The sequence below is a fragment of the Penicillium brevicompactum genome (assembly GCF_028827555.1).
Source record: "Penicillium brevicompactum strain IBT 35665 chromosome Unknown utg000003l_segment0_segment0, whole genome shotgun sequence".
Classification (NCBI taxonomy): Eukaryota; Fungi; Ascomycota; class Eurotiomycetes; order Eurotiales; family Aspergillaceae; genus Penicillium; species Penicillium brevicompactum.
The window spans coordinates 5,006,522-5,024,673 of NW_026623206.1; the positions used below are offsets into that span (position 1 = coordinate 5,006,522).

An 18,152-nucleotide genomic window follows, 5' to 3' on the forward strand; every position below is an offset into this window, starting at 1 on the left:
GCCCTGTGACTGTAAAAATGTGCTCCCTCACAGCCAATGAGCCCTGTGACTGTAAAAATGTGCTCCCTCACAGCCAATGAGCCCTGTGTATGTAAAAATGTGCTCCCTCGCAGCCAATGAGCCCTGTGTATGTAAAAATGTGCTCCCTCACAGCGAATGAGCCCTGTGTATGTAAAAATGTGCTCAGTCATGCAAGACTTGGCTCGCCAAGGACTTGTCATGACTCCCCAGCGATGTGCAGCTACCTCTCCGTGGTGCTGGGGACTAGTATTCGAGTACTCCAAGAGTATCCGAAGAAGCAAAGACCTGCGCAACATCTTCATCTTTTTCGTATTCCGAAGCATCATTGGAGAGTTAGAACAAGCCTTGAATAGGTATTAACCAATGATCAGAATCGTAGATTCACGACTGAATCTTCTTCGCTATCGAGCGCCGTATTCCCAACCCTCCGGCCTTGATAGTTGCGGTCTGCTAGTCCATCCGTCGCAATAGAGTGCATATGCGCTCAGGGCATAGAGAAAACAAAAACGTGAGTATTTTGGTGCGGCGCGGATGTGTTGATGGTCGTTGATGGTCGTTGATGGTCGTTGATGGTCGTTGATGGTCGTTGACGGTCGTTGATGGTCGTTGATGGTCGTTGATGGTCGTTGATGGTCGTTGATGGTCGTTGATGGTCGTTGATGGTCGTTGATGGTCGTTGATGGTCGTTGATGGTCGTTGATGGTCGTTGATGGTCGTGTTGAGATAGGTAGTTGTAATATTCTTATTAGGGTTACTATCAAAAGTGGGAAACCCGTCTATTTAAATGTACATCGCTAGTCTCGCCACACAAGCTTTGACCACCGTGATACTCAACACTCCCACTCGATGGCAACCATCTCCGATGGTGCCGGTGACACTTCAATCGCGGTTGAGACAGGTCCCATTAAAACCTTCCAAAAACTTCCTTTGAGAAGAAAAGAAGGAAAGGGTATCCTGCACCTTGGACTGGTTCGAGTGAAATGGAGACGTGATTACTCGATGCCGAGTTCTCTTCGAAACCACTCAAATCTTTGCCGAGTCAAAGGTTTGGTAAAACCATCAGCAATCTGTTCTGTGGTTGGGACATAGTCAAGCTGCACTCCTCCGCTATCTTGGATCTCTCCCTGCCATTTGCGTTGGATTTCCATATGTTTTGTGCGGGAGTGGTATTGTGGATTTGAAGCAAGAGCGATGGCACCCTGGTTATCACCGAAGATGATCGTGGCGGTTGTTCCTTGATCCATATTCAATTCATTGAGAAGTCTTCTCAGCCAGACGGCTTCTTTGGTGGCTTGCGTTTGTCCTAGAAACTCGGCTTCGCAGGTTGAAAGGGCAACAACGCCCTGGCGTTTCGATTGCCAACTGATTGCCCCGCTTCCAATGTTGAACAGATAGCCAGCTGTGGATCGTTTCGTGGCGCGACATCCTCCCCAATCCGCATCTGTGAAGCCTCTCAGGGTCTGAAGCTGACCTTGGTAGGTGAGTCTGAGGTTCTTTGTTCCTTTGAGGTACCGCAGGATGCGACGGGCCAGTTTCATGTGCTGGGGCCCAGGGTTTGAGAGAGCTCTGCTAGCGACAGAGACCGCATACGCGATGTCCCCCCTGGTTCCAAGCATGATGTACATTAGTGATCCGACAATGCGTTGGTAAGAGGTCCTTTGATCTGGAGTGCAGGTGTAGTCTAGACTATTTTCCGGAAGTGGTGAGGTTTCGATCGGCGTACTGACGGGGGCGCAGTTGTCAATTCCATGTTGATGAGCGATATTGTCAATATATGCCTCTTGGCTTAGGAGCAGTCTCCTGTTTTGACGGCCTCGCTGGATGGACACCCCGAGATAGTAGCTGCATGGCCCCAGGTCCGTCATCTGAAACCGGTTTCTCAGGCTCCGCTTGATCCTCTTGATCTCAGCGATACTCGGACCCACGATCAGGATATCATCAACGTACACTGCGATGTACACACTGCTCCGGACGAAGATACCGAGATCGGCGGTGATTGGCTCGAAGCCAAGGCTGCGAAGGAAGTTTGTCAGGGTCTGGTACCAGATCCGAGGGGCCTGCTTCAAGCCATAGAGGGCCTTTCGAAGCTTGCAGACCCTTGGCGTGCCATCCGTCATGTGGTGGGGCTGTTCGACGTAGATCTCGTGGTCGATATCTCCGTACAAGAATGCGGTTTTGACATCCATTTGTTCAATCTCCAAGTCCAGGGCCGCTCCGATGGCGAAGAGAGCCTTGTAGCTCATTGGCTTGACAACCGATGCGAAAGTTTCATCATAGTCAATTCCTTCTTCTTGTGTGAATCCTCTCACTACCCATCGGCTTTTGTGGCGGATGATTTCGCCATGCGGCCCGCGCTTGAGTTTGAAGACCCATTTACCGCTGAGCACCCGCCGATCTTTGGGAGGATCCACAAGCTCCCACGTGTGATTTTGGTGGAGTGAATTCACTTCCTCAAGCATGGCTTTTTCCCAATCCACCCAGCTTGCGTCGTCTTTTGCTTGGCTCAGAGTTTTGGGTTCAAATGGTTCCGTCTCCTTTGCAGCCATGGCCAAGAAGGTTGGAATGACCTTTTCTTCAGGTACGTTCAAGAGCGCAAGCTCTTCGTCTCCATCAGGTTTGTCCAATGCGGCTTCCGAAGCCCGAAGTTTTAGTTCAGGGTGTTGATCTAATGTTCCTTGTTGAACTTCATGGACCGGCCGATGGAGCTCTGAATATCGTTGCCGTTCTAAAATTGGCCCTCGTTGGTGTTGCTGGTCGCCACCGGATGGTGAATCAATCCCAAGGACAGAATCCTGATAATCAGGTGATAGTGGCTTGAGGGTGTTCCCTCTCCGTATGGACGATAAGGTTATGTCTCCTTGAGCAGCAACCGCGTCGCCCTGTTGCTGGTCGCCACCGGGTGGCGATTCAATCCCAAGGACGGAATCCTGATAAGCAGGTGATAGAGGTCCGAAGGTGTTCTCACTCCGTGTGCGCGACAAGGTCCTGTCTCCCTGTACAGCAACAGCTGGCTGCGAGTCATCGTCACTCGTTTGGGACAACGCTTGAGTTTGCGAGTTATCGTCACTCGGCTGGGTAAGCACTCGCGAGTTATCATCACTCCGAGGCAGTGTGTGCGAGATATCGTTTCTCGACTTAGGTAGGGCCCGCTCTGGGGGATCCATCGACAATTGGCGCCCCGAGGCAGGCACGGATGCTTGCCGTATTCCTACCGACGGTTGGTTTATTAGTCCCACCGTCCCACTCCCCCCTGCGACAGCAGCCGTTGCCTCAGGTGAGCCGTCTTGTCTGGCTCCCACATCTTGTAAAGTCTGTGTGGAGGGAGTTGTAAGGACTTCTTGAAATTCAGCGTTTGGTGTTCCAACGATTCTCCCGTCTCCCAGGAGGATACGGTAGTTGGTATTGCCCTCGTAGCCCAGCAAAATACATGGCCTTGTTCGTGGATCCGTGAGCTTCTTTCTTTGCTTTGGCGGAATCAAGTATTCTCCTTTTGATCCGATGATTCTTAGTCTTGAGAGGTCAGGTCTGTCGCCGTACCACGCTTGGTACGGAGTCATGTTGAGCTTGGATGACGGCGACCGATTCGAGAGGAAAGCTGCAGTTCGAGCAATTTCCGGCCAGAACTTAGACGGCAGCCTTGCATGTGCCAGCGTAGGCCCAAGACGGTCATAGATTGTCTTATGAGCTCTTTCGGCAACCCCATTTTGCTGATGTTGATCCACTCCTGTCACCTCCGCTTGGATTGCGCGCGAGAACAACATGAATTTCATCTCGTCTCCCATATGTTCAGATATCCGGTCCAGACGTATTCGTTTGCATTTTCGCTCGGGGCGCTCGTTGTGGTCGAGGAAGAACCGCAGTGATTCTATGACGAAGTGTTGTCTTCGCGGTATCGAGAAAATCTCGATCCAGCCCGTGAAGTCGTCAACGATGGTTAGCCAGTAACGGCTGCCATCTAGGCCCTCATCGAATGGCCCTGCGACGTCAATATGGAGGAGGTCCATTGTGTGTTCTCCTCTCCTGCTGACCCTTGATCTTCTGTGAGACCTTTCGATCATTCGCCCCTGCAGACAGGGATTGCATGGATGACGTGCCTCCATGTCCCGCACGCCATGAGCTTGCTGCTTGAGTCGCCGAAGGTTTGCGTCACTCATATGGGCAAGCCGGCTGTGCCACAGAGACATTTGTGGGCCAACATGGTAAGAGGGGAAAGTCAGACTTGCCCACAGATCGAGTGCGTAGACTCCATGATATTCACTGGCAGTAAACAGATTCTTTCCGTTTGACTTGTTGCGAAGGATCGCATCCCGGCTTGAGAATTCGACTTTTGCCCCTCGTTGGAGAAGCTGGAGCACCGATATGAGATTGGCATGTGCAGATGGAACATACAGGACGTTATCAAGCACTAGCCATTTCTTTCTGCCGCGTACATTGCACAGGATATTTACTGTTCCCACGCCCGAGGGAGCTGTTGAGGTATCAATGCCTCTCAGTGAAGGCCCATGATATTTAGCCATTTGGACAAACCTGGAGGCGCTATTGCAAACATGTTGAGCGCATCCACTATCCACGATCCACGCGTCACGGATGGAGGGGGTCTTTATCGCCATCATAATGGGAACATGGTCAAACAGGGTGAGATTGCCCTCGATATCGTTTCCAAATGCTTCGTTGACATCTTTTCCGGAGATTTTCGTCGCCATGAAGGTTGGTTTCTTCGGGTCTTTTGGACCACTCCCATCGTCGTCCTCGTCGTCCGTCAAGGTCCGCCTCTTCGACTGTCTGCGTCCGCCTATGTGCATCCTGCCTGGTCTTGGTTTCGGTCCGTCTCCGTCCTTCCTTTGGACCTTCAGTCTCGGGTTCTTGGTGAAACATTCGGCGTCGATGTGATAAGGTTTTCGGCAGAAGGAGCAATATGGGACGTTATCAATCTCTATCCGACAAGTAGTTCCGTCCGACGACGGTATGAGCTTCTTGTCACCTGGCCCACGGACTAGGGCAAGAGCAGGAAGAGCTTGCGACTCCATTGCTTGTTTGCCCAATTGCCCTTTTCTATGCTCTTCCTCAATGGCCTTATTCTCGATATAGTCAAATGTAGGTGCTGCTTTGATAATACTCCCATTTGCATCTCTTTCGTTGACAAGGTCCATTTGTCGGAAGATATGATCGCGGAAGCTCTCGTACTCGGGGCCGAGTGCATGAACAAAGAAAAATGTTCGCTCAATTTCGGAGGTCACGCAATCAGGGTCAAGAAGGAGTTTTTCAGCATGAATCTTCCTGATCTCTGCCCCCAGCGCTTGGGTGCTCCCACACTTGTCTCTTGTGAGGGCCATGTATCGTCGTTGGAGGCTAACATACGTGCCGGAGCCTTCCGGTTTGAAGTTGTCCTGGACTGCCTTAAGCAGTGCTTGAACTCGAGGTATCTCAAAAGCATTGATTCTTTGCGCCGCATTGTGTGTCAACTTTGCCGTAATCATCGCAGAATAGAACTTTTGGCGGTGAATCCATTGCCGTGCTGCTTCTTCTTCTGTCGGCGGAGTCGCTCCATCGTCGGCAACCGCAGATATCCGAATGAACTCATTGACCTTCTGATTCCACCGAAACCAGTCGCTGGCATTGTCTAATGTTGGAATTCCGTTATAGAACGTATTGATTCCGAATTGCTCGAACTTTGCGATTTCAGTCATGTCGGCAGAGGATGCTCCTCGGAGCTGAAGAATTCAGAGCTAGATATGTCGTTGGGCCGATCAGAGGTAACCGAGCCACTATTTGACGACCGAGGAGAGCGCACCTCCAAGCCGAAGAGTTCAAGGCTTGACGCGGCACTAGGAAGGCTTGAGACAATGGAAACGCTTCGATCTGATGAGCTTGGCGTAGGCATCCGAGATGGAGGAGTATAGTCGCTGTCTGGGATCCCCTGTCGATTGAGAGAGTACTTGTACGATCTAAGGAAGTGGGGGAAACGGCGTCGGTCAACTAGATATTGCGGCTTTCTTGGAGGGAAGTTTGAGGGTCTGTTTGGCCGGAGTTCGTAGCGACTCGAGTTGCACTCGTTGGAAATGAATAGCCTGTTTCTATCCACGGGACTTTGAGGGGTCGATGCCAAAGCCTCAATACTGTTTTCTGATCGACTGAGATTATCCGAGATGGAATGAGTTTTGGAGGCACTTGAGAAGCCTTTGACCGAGTTGCGAGGATCGATGATTGGGATAGTGGCGTTCGATGCTCGGCGTATGCGGTCTTCGGTAGACTGGTGCCAGTAGGCTCCTCGGAGTGCGCTCAGAGAAAGTGATGGGAAGTATGACTTTTGGATTTGCTTGAAGTGCCAGTGGCAAGTGCGTCGGAGGTACGAGAGAATCTTCAGCTCCTCGTCTGTCCAAGAGTGTCTCTTTTGTAGTGCTTATCGCATTTTACCTTCCGAAATGGCCTTGTGGCTGGTGACTCCAAGAAGATAGATACCGAGCTTGTTGAAAATGGTGACATGTCTCAGCAGTAGGTAACGTTTGCAGTACCTCGTGGCAGTCCATAGTGTAACTGTAGCAATCATGGCACACTGTCTATGGCTATTTGGCAGAGAAATCCCTAAGGCTTGCTGCAAACGGCGACATGTCCCGGGTATGGAGGCAACCTTGCGATACTGCGTGCCCTTGTCACAGTAGCAATGATAGCATGCTGTCTGTAGCTCTTCAGTGAAAAGAATTTCCTCCAGGTTATTGCTTCAGGAGAGGGTTGAGCAATGTGATATCGTATTTTTCATCAAGTTACTGAGAATATATGATCAGTTTCTGAAGTTCATGGAGTTGGTCTCTTGACAGAGAAGCTTAGCTGTAATCATAGGCAAGGGATTTTTGGTATTTAGATGCCTGCATGCCCAAAGGTAAAGCCACTCGGGCTCATAACCTGTTGAGATAGGTAGTTGTAATATTCTTATTAGGGTTACTATCAAAAGTGGGAAACCCGTCTATTTAAATGTACATCGCTAGTCTCGCCACACAAGCTTTGACCACCGTGATACTCAACAGGGGCTTCGAATCTATGGCCGATTCGATTCGTCAAAATTCGCGAACTTCGAACAGGTTCGCGAACTAACATCTAGCCTTTTTAGGAAAAAGGGTTTGTAGAACAATTTTTCGAGATGCCCGGCCCCTACAAGAATACTTCTGCAAGTAAGGTCTAGAATATCAACCACTTGTATGCCCAAAAAGACTATTACTGTATAACTATGAAGACTTCCAACGTGCAGCATCTTTCAGCCTTAATAAGGTCCCAAGGGTCTTACCTTTCATGGAAAAACGTCGAATCCCCAGCACATCTCTCCCACCATTGAACAATCTCTCGATATCTACCTCTGCTGCCGGTATAGAAAGGTGATCTTGTGCTACCTTTGCCATACAACTAAATTCAAGCATGTTGGCCTTCCATCAGTTTCGTATAAACTCGGACTGGCTCTGGCTTGTATCAAAACCAGTGCTGATTGTCGGAGTATCAAAATACTTGTCGATATCAGACTCAGTGACGTTATACTGTGTAGGCTGAAAGGCTTTCAGAAATCGATATTCAAAGCTCTTCCAGTTGGTGTTTGGAGTAGTCGATACAGGCTGTTTTGTAGTGGAATATGCTCTCTTCAGGAACTCCCGAATTCGGTCAATAATCTTCTCTCCATCTGGTAGCGTTTTGAGCCACTTGGTCTTGATTCGAGGGTCCAGAACGCTTGCGATATAGTATATGTCGTTGTCTTTGATGCAGTCGTGGTACTGTTGTCTCGCTTGTTTGAAGCAGAGCAAAAGGACGTTGAAAGTCGTGGCTTTTATATAGTCGAGTTCAGATGCCACTGAGACTTCGAGTTGCTCGTCGAGAAGGCAAAATACGAAGCATAGGTGCCATCTGACCAACGTTGAGGTGCACTCGAGGCGATTAATTTGCATGTAAGGTCGTTTATTGAGGCCGAAAGGGCAGCTCGACTGCACCAACAAAATTGACTGTACATCACAAATAATTTTCGCGGTATCTGGCGTTGGAATACATGGCCAACCAATTTTGAAATGATAAGATCTCGAATTGAGGGAAACAATGTTTCAACATCTTACCAGCTCCACTTTACTAGCCTGCTTGAGCCCCATGGCTTATACTACCCTTACTGCGCCTTTTTGTGATCTAGTCAATTGTATCATCATGCTCCATCAGTACTGTTTAATCTGTGAGGCTTCATGCCGGAAAAGGCTAAAAAATTGATTTATTGCGGTTTTTGATTTTGTCTCTTCCAAAACTTCGAGAGGCTTAGCCCTCAAAGTAACGCCATCATAAAGGAGACTCCGGGCGCTTGAGAAGTTTTCAATTGCAGGCGTTGAACAAGATCTTCGGTTTTGAATTGATAAGGGGGCTTAGAGGAAGAGTGGTGGGGGCGAGTGTTAAACCGAGCATTTTCTGGTCTAGCAGTATTCCATCAATTATCGAATGATGAACAATGGTAGTTCAAAGGAATTATCCGCTTTTCTAGTGTTTTCGAGGGAGGGAGCACAATAGAGTATATACATACAGTACAGTGCGACCATTTTCCGTCCACCTTGGTCAATCAAACCCGCCGCCTCTTCACTCACAATCTGATCTTTACTGAATGTCATAAATATCCTGTTCGTGTCATTCTCGATTGTCGCATCGAAGTGGGCGCAGGGCAGATATCTTCTGGAATTTGCACGTTGAACTTGAATCCAGACCCGTCCGCTCACAGGGAAAATTATTACTTGCGGAGGAATTTTTGGCTGTCCGCAATGGTTGCCCGCGTTTTGAGCCCCGCTTAGCTTCTCGCAGGCTACACGTTCCTAGCATCATATCCGACCCTGGGATCCATATAATGGCTGCTAGGCATGTTTGTGAGAATTCTGCGTATACATCTATGGACTTTCAATATGAAGAAAGCTATCGACTACCCTAAACACAAGACATCGTGCGAGGAAGCAGCAGAATAGTGGAGTCCTGGGCCCACATGGACAGCGTGGGCCCGGTAGATCATTTCTCTAGATATCCCGTAAACTTCATGACAATCCTGCCTAGCAACCCTGCACACTAGTCCTGGGAGCTACAGCGCCCCTGGAACGCTTCACCGAGATCCTAGGGCCGTTCAAGGGTTTCGAAGATCCATGTGAGGTCTCTTTGGGACAGTGGCGCCGATCTTGGTTCAATGCTAAAGTGCGTAGAACAATTAGGTACACAATCTCCGTCTTCCATTCCACAGCATAGCCATGAACGCTGCACTGATGGTTAGCATACCTTGACCGCCTGTCTCATCATCACTTTGCAAGTATTCGACGGCTATTCTTTGATCGACATCATGTCCTGTCCCTGTTCATTCTCGCCTCCATCTCGGGTTTGAGATATGAGCTAGATAACTTTCATAGGAATGCGCGTCACTTTCCTTTTGCTGATCAGATGCTGATGATCGAGAATGCTCAGGATATCCTGACAATGGCACTTCTGAATACAATGATTCAGGTATAAAGAGGGCTATGCTATCATCTGATCCATTACTAGCTTCTCATTTCTGTCCCAGAGCAGTCTTTGTCACAACTACCTGGGCAATTTCCCCCAATCTCGCTCAAAATATCATATCCGTCAACAGCGTACCATCTCGAAAGTTCTGCGGACATGTACCGCCCTGAGGGCCCTCCGAGTGTCGAGTCCAGCGTGTGCTGCACATCCTCAATGTCTATGTCAGAAAAAGACAGGCTGGAGGTGGACAATCTGCAGATACAACATGACCATGTGCTCGCCTCGTGCCCTTGCCGGGCCCCAAGTGTACTCACCTGGGCCATCATACAGGGCAAGAGCTGCTTCGTCCAATACATGATGGGGCGGTTCCCTGTATGCGTCAACCTTCCAGATTGGAACAACCAACGACCAATCATGGTGGCTATGGAATATCGACAGCACGAGATCTTGCAATCGCTCCTCTGCGATCCACATACCAACGTGAACGTCGCAGATAAGAGTGGGCATACTCTTCTCCACCTTGCTGTGATTTACGACGATGTGACGGCGGTCGAAATTTTGCTGAAGCACAAAAATGTCAACATCAATGCTCGAGACAGCAACGGCGATACTGCACTTCTACTGGCTGCCAAGATCCACGGCTGTGATCAGCCCAATAGCAACCGGATACTTGATTCACTGTTGTCGCACAAAGACATTCGAGCCGAATCGCTTGATTATTCCGGTCGTTCGGCCCTCTGGCACGCAGTGAACACCTGCAACTGGCAGTTGCTTTGCCTTCTCGCAAAATTTCCGCGGGTTCAGACCAACGTCCCTGATCATCAAGGTGTCAGCCCGTTAGCCCGGGCCGTGATCCGCAGACGGCTTGACATTTTCAATTGGCTTCTTGCTACCTTGCCGCGAGACATTGCCTAGGGCTGACGGCTCTTTTATTGTAAATATGGTGACATGAGTAGGTTCATTTCTATAGCTTGCTGAAAACCGTGCCAAATCACTAAACCGGCGTCGCAGAAATTCTACGCCCGCTCTCTTAAATAACATAATTACCACAAACCAAATTTTTCTGACTGGGAACAGTCGTGAGTTTTCATTCCGTAGGCGCATTTCCAACATGACTCGGCTGCATTATGTGATTGCAGCATTGTAAGAACACTCAGTCGTATTTAAACAGAGCTCGATTGCCCGACGGAAGTTGTTCAACTGATTTTTTAAAATTCGATCATTCTATCAGTTAGTGCTCACAGGACGAAAGAGAGCATTCCTCTCATGACACACGAAGACGTTTTGCATCTCTTGTCCCCACTTGACGCGGTCGTCGTTTTGCGGCACCCCGTCGCGGCTTAGACGGTCGGCATCTCAGAGTAGAACGGTGAAAGTCGATGATCAAAGCACGCCCGAGCTCTTCATTCCAAAGAACATTTTCTTGCCTCAGGTCGTCATGTATTATCCCGAGAGATTTGATCTCCTTGTTCGACTTGTGAATCTCGCGGCAAAGCTGTTGCGTCAGCTCCATCGTCGCAGTACACTCACCCCCCCAACCCATGACGAGCATGTGGCGAATTCGTGCGCCATGAAGAAAATATATTTTTGCCAAGTCAATGGTACCCAAGAAAACCGGCACAGCAGATCCTTGGGCCTGGTGGAGCACTCGATACACCTCCGCTTCGCGAGAAACTTCTTTCCACAACCCCGCAGTGGTGCCTTTCCCGATAACCGTGTAGCCGTATTTCATACAGGTCAATTTAAATGGAGCGCCGTATGAGCCGCAATCACCAAAAGATATGCAACGGTCCATGTCTTCGTCCAGCTGGTTCTTCAATGAGAGCATCAACTCCTCGGCCGATATTGGATGCTGAGTCGGATCGGCCTGGCCTCGGCGATGATGATCCACGTTTGGACACAGCTCATCCAAATAATTTTTGGTCCGCAAGCCAAGCAAGCACCGCTGAGTGCAGAATTGCGCGGCGCGGCGCTGGGAATAATCGTCTTGGCCCTGCCCTGCCCTATGCTGACGGCCTGATCGCCGAGTGGACGGTGAAGACGTGACCTGACTGATCCTCCGCTTATGGCCGGCTGCTTGATTGGTGTCGGAGCCGGAGGATCCAGGTGACTTCGACCGCGGTCGAACCTCCGAAGGCGCACAGCTCGTCTGAGATCGCGTAGGAATTCGACGGCTCTCCGAGGGCGCTGGTAACGGAGATGACGATGGCAGTGAATAGGATGAGCCAGTATCTGGACTCGGAAATTCGGGGTTGGTGCTATCGGAGTGAGGAATTTGCTGCAATTCTTGTCCTGGGATTTGTGAGCGCGTGCGGTCGAAGCTTGTTTCCCATTTGTGAAGAAATGGGTACGCTCGATTTCTCCATTCTTGCCCTCGGGGAGATGAACGAAACGCCATCAAACAAAGACACAGTACCCTCGCAACAGAAGATCTCCATAGGAGGGAAGCCATATCACTTTCTGGAGTCATTTCGCTGTGAGGATCACAGAGAAAGTAGTAGAGCGTGCTGGGCCGGTCGAGCGGAACACGGAGCAGAACGCGGGTAAGCCCGTTTGTCAGATATGAATATTCAAGTCCTTCTTCAATCATCACATGGTATTCCTGAGAAATGGCGGAGCAGACGAGTCGTTCCGCCTTGTGTCTCACCTTTTCTTCATGGTCAGTTGATGTTTTATTGGCTCGGACCATATCCTTCCAGAGGTCCATTGGTCGAAGTCCCATGCGTATGATTGCAGAAGACAGCTTGTGAGGCGGCTTGTACTCGACAGTCGTCAGAATGGTGGTCGAGGCACCGTCGACACGGTTGATGCAGAACTGGTCAGGCCGCGGTTGACTTGTACAGGGTAGCTCGTTTGCTTCAACCTCCGCGGCTTCATCTTCGTTCAGGGAATTCTTATGATTGCTGAACTGGATTCCGTCTCCAAGCTGGAACTCCTCACGAGCGGCTGGCAGTTTGCAAAGCTCGGCTATAATATCATGAACATGTTCTTCAACGCCAAATCGCTCGTAGGCCTCCAGTTGTTGCTCGCTGCTCAATGGGCTGCGAGCAAATCGACGGCCAAGCCCTTCTATCTCAGCTAGAGACGAAAATTGGCGAGCCGGCGGTTCCCGCTCCGGGCAAAGATGTTGGCACACGGACTTGTAGACTTCCGAAAGCTGTTTTGGACAGTCGGTCCAGTGTTCCAATCGAGCCGGGCAGTATTTTCCTTTGGGGAGAGGTATTTTTCCAGTTGTTGAACGAGATGGTGAATCAACTCTCAATGATCGGGAGAGAAGGACATGGCAGTGCTGAATGAGCTCGGTAAAGGTGGTCTGTCGGGTGCGTTCTTCTGCCTGTCGCCTCCCTTCTGCTTCCTTTTGCTCGCGCTCTTCTGCCTGCCTCTCGCGCTCTTCTGCCTGCCTCTCGCGCTCTTCTGCCCGCCTCCGTCCCTCTTCCGCCTGCAGATAGAGAGTTTGATAGTCCGGAATATTAGAATTGGCCATGTATTTGTAGATAAACTGATAAAAACGGGTTCCTAAGACAGTTATGACACGCTAGGTCCCGGTCGGCGGTTTGGTACTGTTGACGCACGTCAGCTGATCCCGGCTCCCGGCAATAGTATTCACCCGAAACTCACATGACCTGCCGACTTCCGCCTCTACCGTCCCTTAGTCGTGCCAGCTCCTTGTCGACATTGATAGCGTGGAAATGATATTTCAAGCGCGTACGGTTGCGGTATCGAATTCGGTCCACGGGCTGGGTATCTAGGATATGCGTGGTGAACTGCAGAATCTGCTACCGAGTTAACGCCGACCTACAGTAGGGAGATTTTTACTCACATCGAATCCCCGGTCATCACGGTGTCTTTGCTCGGGACAATCGTTTCGGTTAAACATACGGTCGAGTTCGAGGATTTGCGAGATTTCATCCCCCACCCAGCGGGAATGGTCTATTCGGGTAAGCACACGACGCCGCAAAGCATCCGAAAAGGGAGGGGGGACTCACTGAAATTCTTCAGTCTAATTTGCCACAGGACTTCTAGCCGTCGCACCGTATTCTTCCGGGTTCGGCTTTCTTGAACGAGATGTCGTATGAACGGCAACGCGCGGAAGAGTCCAATATCTTCGAGTACAAAGACAACGGTCCCGTATTGGCCAAGACTAGGTGGATGCCCATACGGACCCAGCACGCAGACCGGGAATTGAATCGTCGACGACGTCGCATGATCTGCAGCTTGTGCGATCCTTCCAGTCACGCCCGGTTGGGGTCGGGTCACTATGCGTAACATGCGAGTGGTGGGTGCTCCTGGCGTATTGTGCACTGTGTCCACGGACGCCACGTAGAATGCTGGAAGCTGCAAGGATGACCTCACGCCTAAGCGTGGCATCCAGAGCTGTACATACTGCCCCGGTTGAGCCACCCACTCCATGGGCACCGCAATGTCAAGCCATAAGAGCCGGTTGAAAGGCCGCGCGAGCGCCCGTCGAGAGGTGATACGCCACGACCTGTGGAACCACATGGTATGCAGACATGTCCCAGCACTCCAGCCCAATCCGGTGCAAATACCGCCCAGTAGAACCCAGCGGTAGGCCGATGCGCGATCGATCAAATGGTAGGCAAGGGCGCCGGTGGCGATGGAAGCAAGCACATGGTGGACCTTGAGGCCGAGTTGCGGCCAACGTCGAAGAATCGCAGGAAGCGTCCAAGGCAGGATCGACAGTAGACTACAACCAGCCTGTTCAACATTAGCCACTTTTCTTGCTAGGATATTGCTGAAAATTTGGGGATGCCGCCGTTCTCCGGCCCGTTTCACGCACCACGAGCGGAATGACGAGGGGAGCTGCAAGTCTTGTATCCCGAGCGACTGTGCCTAAGACGGACCCATGAAGCAGGCAGTGCAATGCGCAAATGCGGCCTAGCCACCGATGGGCCCATTGCACCGTGCCCCGTTCCACGAGGTAAACATGGGCCGGGAGACTGAAGCTGAATCCGGAGTACAGGGGAACAAGATGTGTGACGGCCAAGCATCCAGCTCGCTTCTGCACTTCCGCCCATGATCGAACGTGAACGCTGACTGCAATGATGTTGGCAACTACCAGGGCCGCAACTATCCCCCCTTGCAAGTATGATGGGATATCCAGCCACTGGAGCGGGCCTGGTGTTGGCGCTTGGAAAAAACGTCTCCAGGATATCGCGTGCTGCAACCGCAACAGCAAGGGGATGTATCGGCGTCCGAGGCTATAAGATAGCCAACAAACGAGAGCGAGGAGCCCCCAGAAGCTGAAAATATCTTGGACGGAAGCTCTCGCAAGCCATTCGGCAAACTTTGAGGCGAGGCGGGGCATGCTTTTACGAGAGGCAGCACTGGACGTTAGCAGGTTTATATAGTGTTTTCTCAGTGGTTGTTCAAACAACGCTGACCTAGTGCTTTCATTTGGACAGTCAAACGCAGCCTGGGGGATCATGCGGCAATAATCGACACTGGTGAGAAACGATCCGAAGGCTCATATTATGGCTTCTTAGGATCAGGCGACAGATCAACAGTAGTGATTCACCATATGTCTATGGCAAAAGGTGCGTTTCGCAAAATTCATGTTCAACGTTGAACCACAATTCTGCGGCTCCCATGTGCCTACAATATAATGCGGTTACCAATTATCCGTGATTCCAGTTTGGATGAAAGTGGTTGTTTCGAGCGGACAGAAGGTGTAGATGCTGGGCACTAGCCTACCCTTTGCTACGGCGCGAAATCAGACGCATGCAGTTAAGAAGAGGAAGGCTTCTAAGATTGGAGGTTGGAGACAAGATACCGAAAACCTATCGGTTGGGATACTTATCATTCCCCGCGAATGTCCACAGGGCCAAATATAGTTGGGAGAAAAAGTAGGATTACGAGGCCATTTGGTAAAGAACGGTGACATTGCGTCGCACGTGTCAACATAGGGACAGCTACCTAGCTGGAAAATGGAGATATGCACAGCTCCATTTTCAAGTAAAAACCTAATAAAAACTTAATTCCTACTCTAGTTTTATATAAATCTTTTAAAATATTTTATCTAAAAGCTTATCTTTAAACTAACTCTAATAGTTATAAATAAAGAACTTTAAAACTAGATTATCTTATATACTTTTTCTATAATATAATAATATATATTAATTAATGTAACGGGGTTCTCCTCCATACTTCCCCGTGACAATGGATGCCTGATATCTCAGGCAATGAGAATTCATGCCTCAAGGGTTCGGAGCATGGATCGGGAAGACTACCGAAAAGGGTCCAAACGTCATACAAATCGATGACGAGTCGACGCAGACCCCCTACAGCTTACAGGACCTAATGGCTCCCTCAATGGATTGGGTATTTAAAAAGAGAGAGAGACGAGGCTCCTCTCTGATTCTGATCAAGAATCAGTCTTGTATTCGATAGAGACAATACTATTGAATCCCCTCCTACTTACTATTGATTCGTAACCGTATCGACGTCTATTCTTATCCTTCCTTTTACCGGGTTGACAGGCATTACACCTGACAACGTATAACCCTTACAATTAATCTTATTATATCATTATAGAAGTTAAATCTTAATAAATAATTTAATCTTGAAAAAAATCAAGAAAATATAGATTTAAATATAAAAACTATATAAACTATGATTAATAAAAGATATTATTATAGATAGCTATAGTCAAATATATATCTTTAAGATATTAATAGATAAATTTATATATTTTTAGAAATTCAATTATTTATCATCTAAAATATAAATAATAATTAATATATATATAGCTAAAGAAGTATATCTTTATATTATAATTCTTTTTTACATAAAAAATATCATATTGGGAGATATCTATAGATTAAAAGATTTAGATTCTTGATATAGATTAGAACATAAAAAAGAAACTATAATATATTTGGATCACTAAGTAGATATATACACAATTTTATACTAAAACTAGGTCCAACTAGGTTATTGTTAGGTTTTCTAGGGCCCCAGTAATGGGTCTGGGCTGGGTCTGGGTTATAAGGCTTCAACCCAGACCCATTACTGGGTTGGGTTTTGGGTCGAGACCTCCGACCCAAAATGGGTTTTGTGGAAGTCTAATTAGCCATTAAGGCTCACGCGATAACAAGCTCAGCTGAGCTCGGTTAAAGAGTAGGCGATAGATCAATTATATATACTAAGAGCATAACAAATAGTCATCTATTATATAGCGTGCAAATCACCGGGGATACGCGCTGCATTTTGACATCAGGCTTATCAAGATTCAAGCTGTCGCTAATGTTTTAGCAAAGCAAGTGTATCAATATTTTTGAAGGAAGACCGCCAGAATGACGAGTGTCTGAATCTCCGTGATTGGAACCTTGGAACGAAATGAGCAAAAGTATTAAAGATTTTCGAGTTTCTTAGTTACTTTATCAGACCACGCTGCCCATTCCAGGACATTTATCCAAGGCTCAGGCTAAGGCAAAAGACCTAATATAATACATTGTCTCATGGGACCTTAGGGAGCGCACAGCTAGGACTTCGTTTCTCACCAACGTCCTCGTCCTCGTCCTCGTTCCGCTGATCCCTCGAGGCGTTTCACATATTCATTCCCATCTTCATCCTGAATCGTCCCATAGCCGCCATCGAAAACTGGAATCCATCCATCGGGGTAATCCGGGCACAGCATACACATGGGGTTCAGATTTAGATCCAAATAGAGACTCCATAAGCCAATGAGTTGCACCCTCATAAATCCGCGGTAAGAAGCGGAGTCGTACTTCTCTTCGGGGTTATACCACCCATCAATTACCCCAAGAAACCCATGTTTTTCATCCTCGACAATTGATTTTAGTGATTTCTCATCAATCAAAAGACAAGAGGCAAGACGAGGAATATCGGGGCATCCCGTTTGGTTGAGCTTACGCAGATATTCGACGAAATGACTGCGGATTTGTGGAATGCTGGCAGTATTCCAACGATGAGGGTCAGAAATGATCACGTCTTTGTGTGATTTGACCATCAATTGTTCAACGCGGGATTCATTGCCCCTGGCTTCAGACATGACCCCCTTTTTCAGCCTTTCAGCGATTCTTTCTAGCACAATTGGCCACAGCTCTTCAGATTCAGGCGTATAGACTGTTCGATAGATAATGAAGCCCCAAGGAAGATTGCATGGGAACAATTGGGTTAAGACCTGATGGGAAGGACGACGAGCCGCATTCTTGAACCATGGCTCTTGCTTATATTTCGAAAAGGCCTCTTCAGTGAGTTCAGGGTGATACCAGCGTTGTGACCAAGCTGGGTGATGATAGAACTTCTCATGATCTAGTTCCTCAACCTGATCGTTGGGGTCGGGGTTGTTGCCCGAGGCAGCGTCTGATGTGGATGAAGTCGTTTGTGGAAAGTGATACACCACGAAATATCCAAAAAGAAGGAGTAGAAAAAGGTAGTAAATTAAGGAAATGGTGAGTGACATTTTGCCTCCACGCAAAGCTAGGTGAAAGAGATCAAGTGGGAAGGGCGAATCTTTAAAGTGAGGAGTTTTCTTCCAGTGAGAGTTGGCAGGTTGTTGAGGCCGAAACCTGAGGATCCACGTTGTTTGCATTGGTTGTTTTACTGTTTGTTTGTCACGTGATTACAACCTACATAAATTGCCAGATGTCGCGACCTGTGGA

General features: G+C 48.7%; 5 protein-coding genes across 5 annotated transcripts; 1 reads left to right on the forward strand and 4 right to left on the reverse strand.

The window, feature by feature from the left end:
* Positions 1–4,954: 4,954 nt before the first annotated feature.
* Positions 4,955–5,708, reverse strand: N7506_005553 (uncharacterized protein; the record flags this gene model as incomplete). The annotated part of the gene is made up of 2 exons (XM_056954847.1): positions 4,955–5,014; positions 5,163–5,708. The coding sequence occupies 2 exons, from the start codon at positions 5,706–5,708 to the stop codon at positions 4,955–4,957; spliced, it is 606 nt and encodes a 201-aa protein (XP_056813736.1).
* Positions 5,709–7,442: 1,734 nt separating this feature from the next.
* Positions 7,443–7,946, reverse strand: N7506_005554 (HAT dimerization; the record flags this gene model as incomplete). The annotated part of the gene is made up of 1 exon (XM_056954848.1): positions 7,443–7,946. The coding sequence occupies one exon, from the start codon at positions 7,944–7,946 to the stop codon at positions 7,443–7,445; it is 504 nt and encodes a 167-aa protein (XP_056813737.1).
* Positions 7,947–9,861: 1,915 nt separating this feature from the next.
* Positions 9,862–10,422, forward strand: N7506_005555 (ankyrin repeat domain-containing protein; the record flags this gene model as incomplete). Its single annotated transcript, XM_056954849.1, has 1 exon — positions 9,862–10,422. One exon carries the CDS (start codon positions 9,862–9,864, stop codon positions 10,420–10,422), a length of 561 nt encoding a protein of 186 aa, XP_056813738.1.
* A 349-nt stretch (positions 10,423–10,771) lies between these two features.
* N7506_005556 (uncharacterized protein) lies at positions 10,772–12,991 on the reverse strand (the record flags this gene model as incomplete). The annotated part of the gene is made up of 1 exon (XM_056954850.1): positions 10,772–12,991. One exon carries the CDS (start codon positions 12,989–12,991, stop codon positions 10,772–10,774), a length of 2,220 nt encoding a protein of 739 aa, XP_056813739.1.
* A 4,032-nt stretch (positions 12,992–17,023) lies between these two features.
* Positions 17,024–17,953, reverse strand: N7506_005557 (uncharacterized protein; the record flags this gene model as incomplete). Its single annotated transcript, XM_056954851.1, has 1 exon — positions 17,024–17,953. One exon carries the CDS (start codon positions 17,951–17,953, stop codon positions 17,024–17,026), a length of 930 nt encoding a protein of 309 aa, XP_056813740.1.
* Positions 17,954–18,152: the final 199 nt, after the last annotated feature.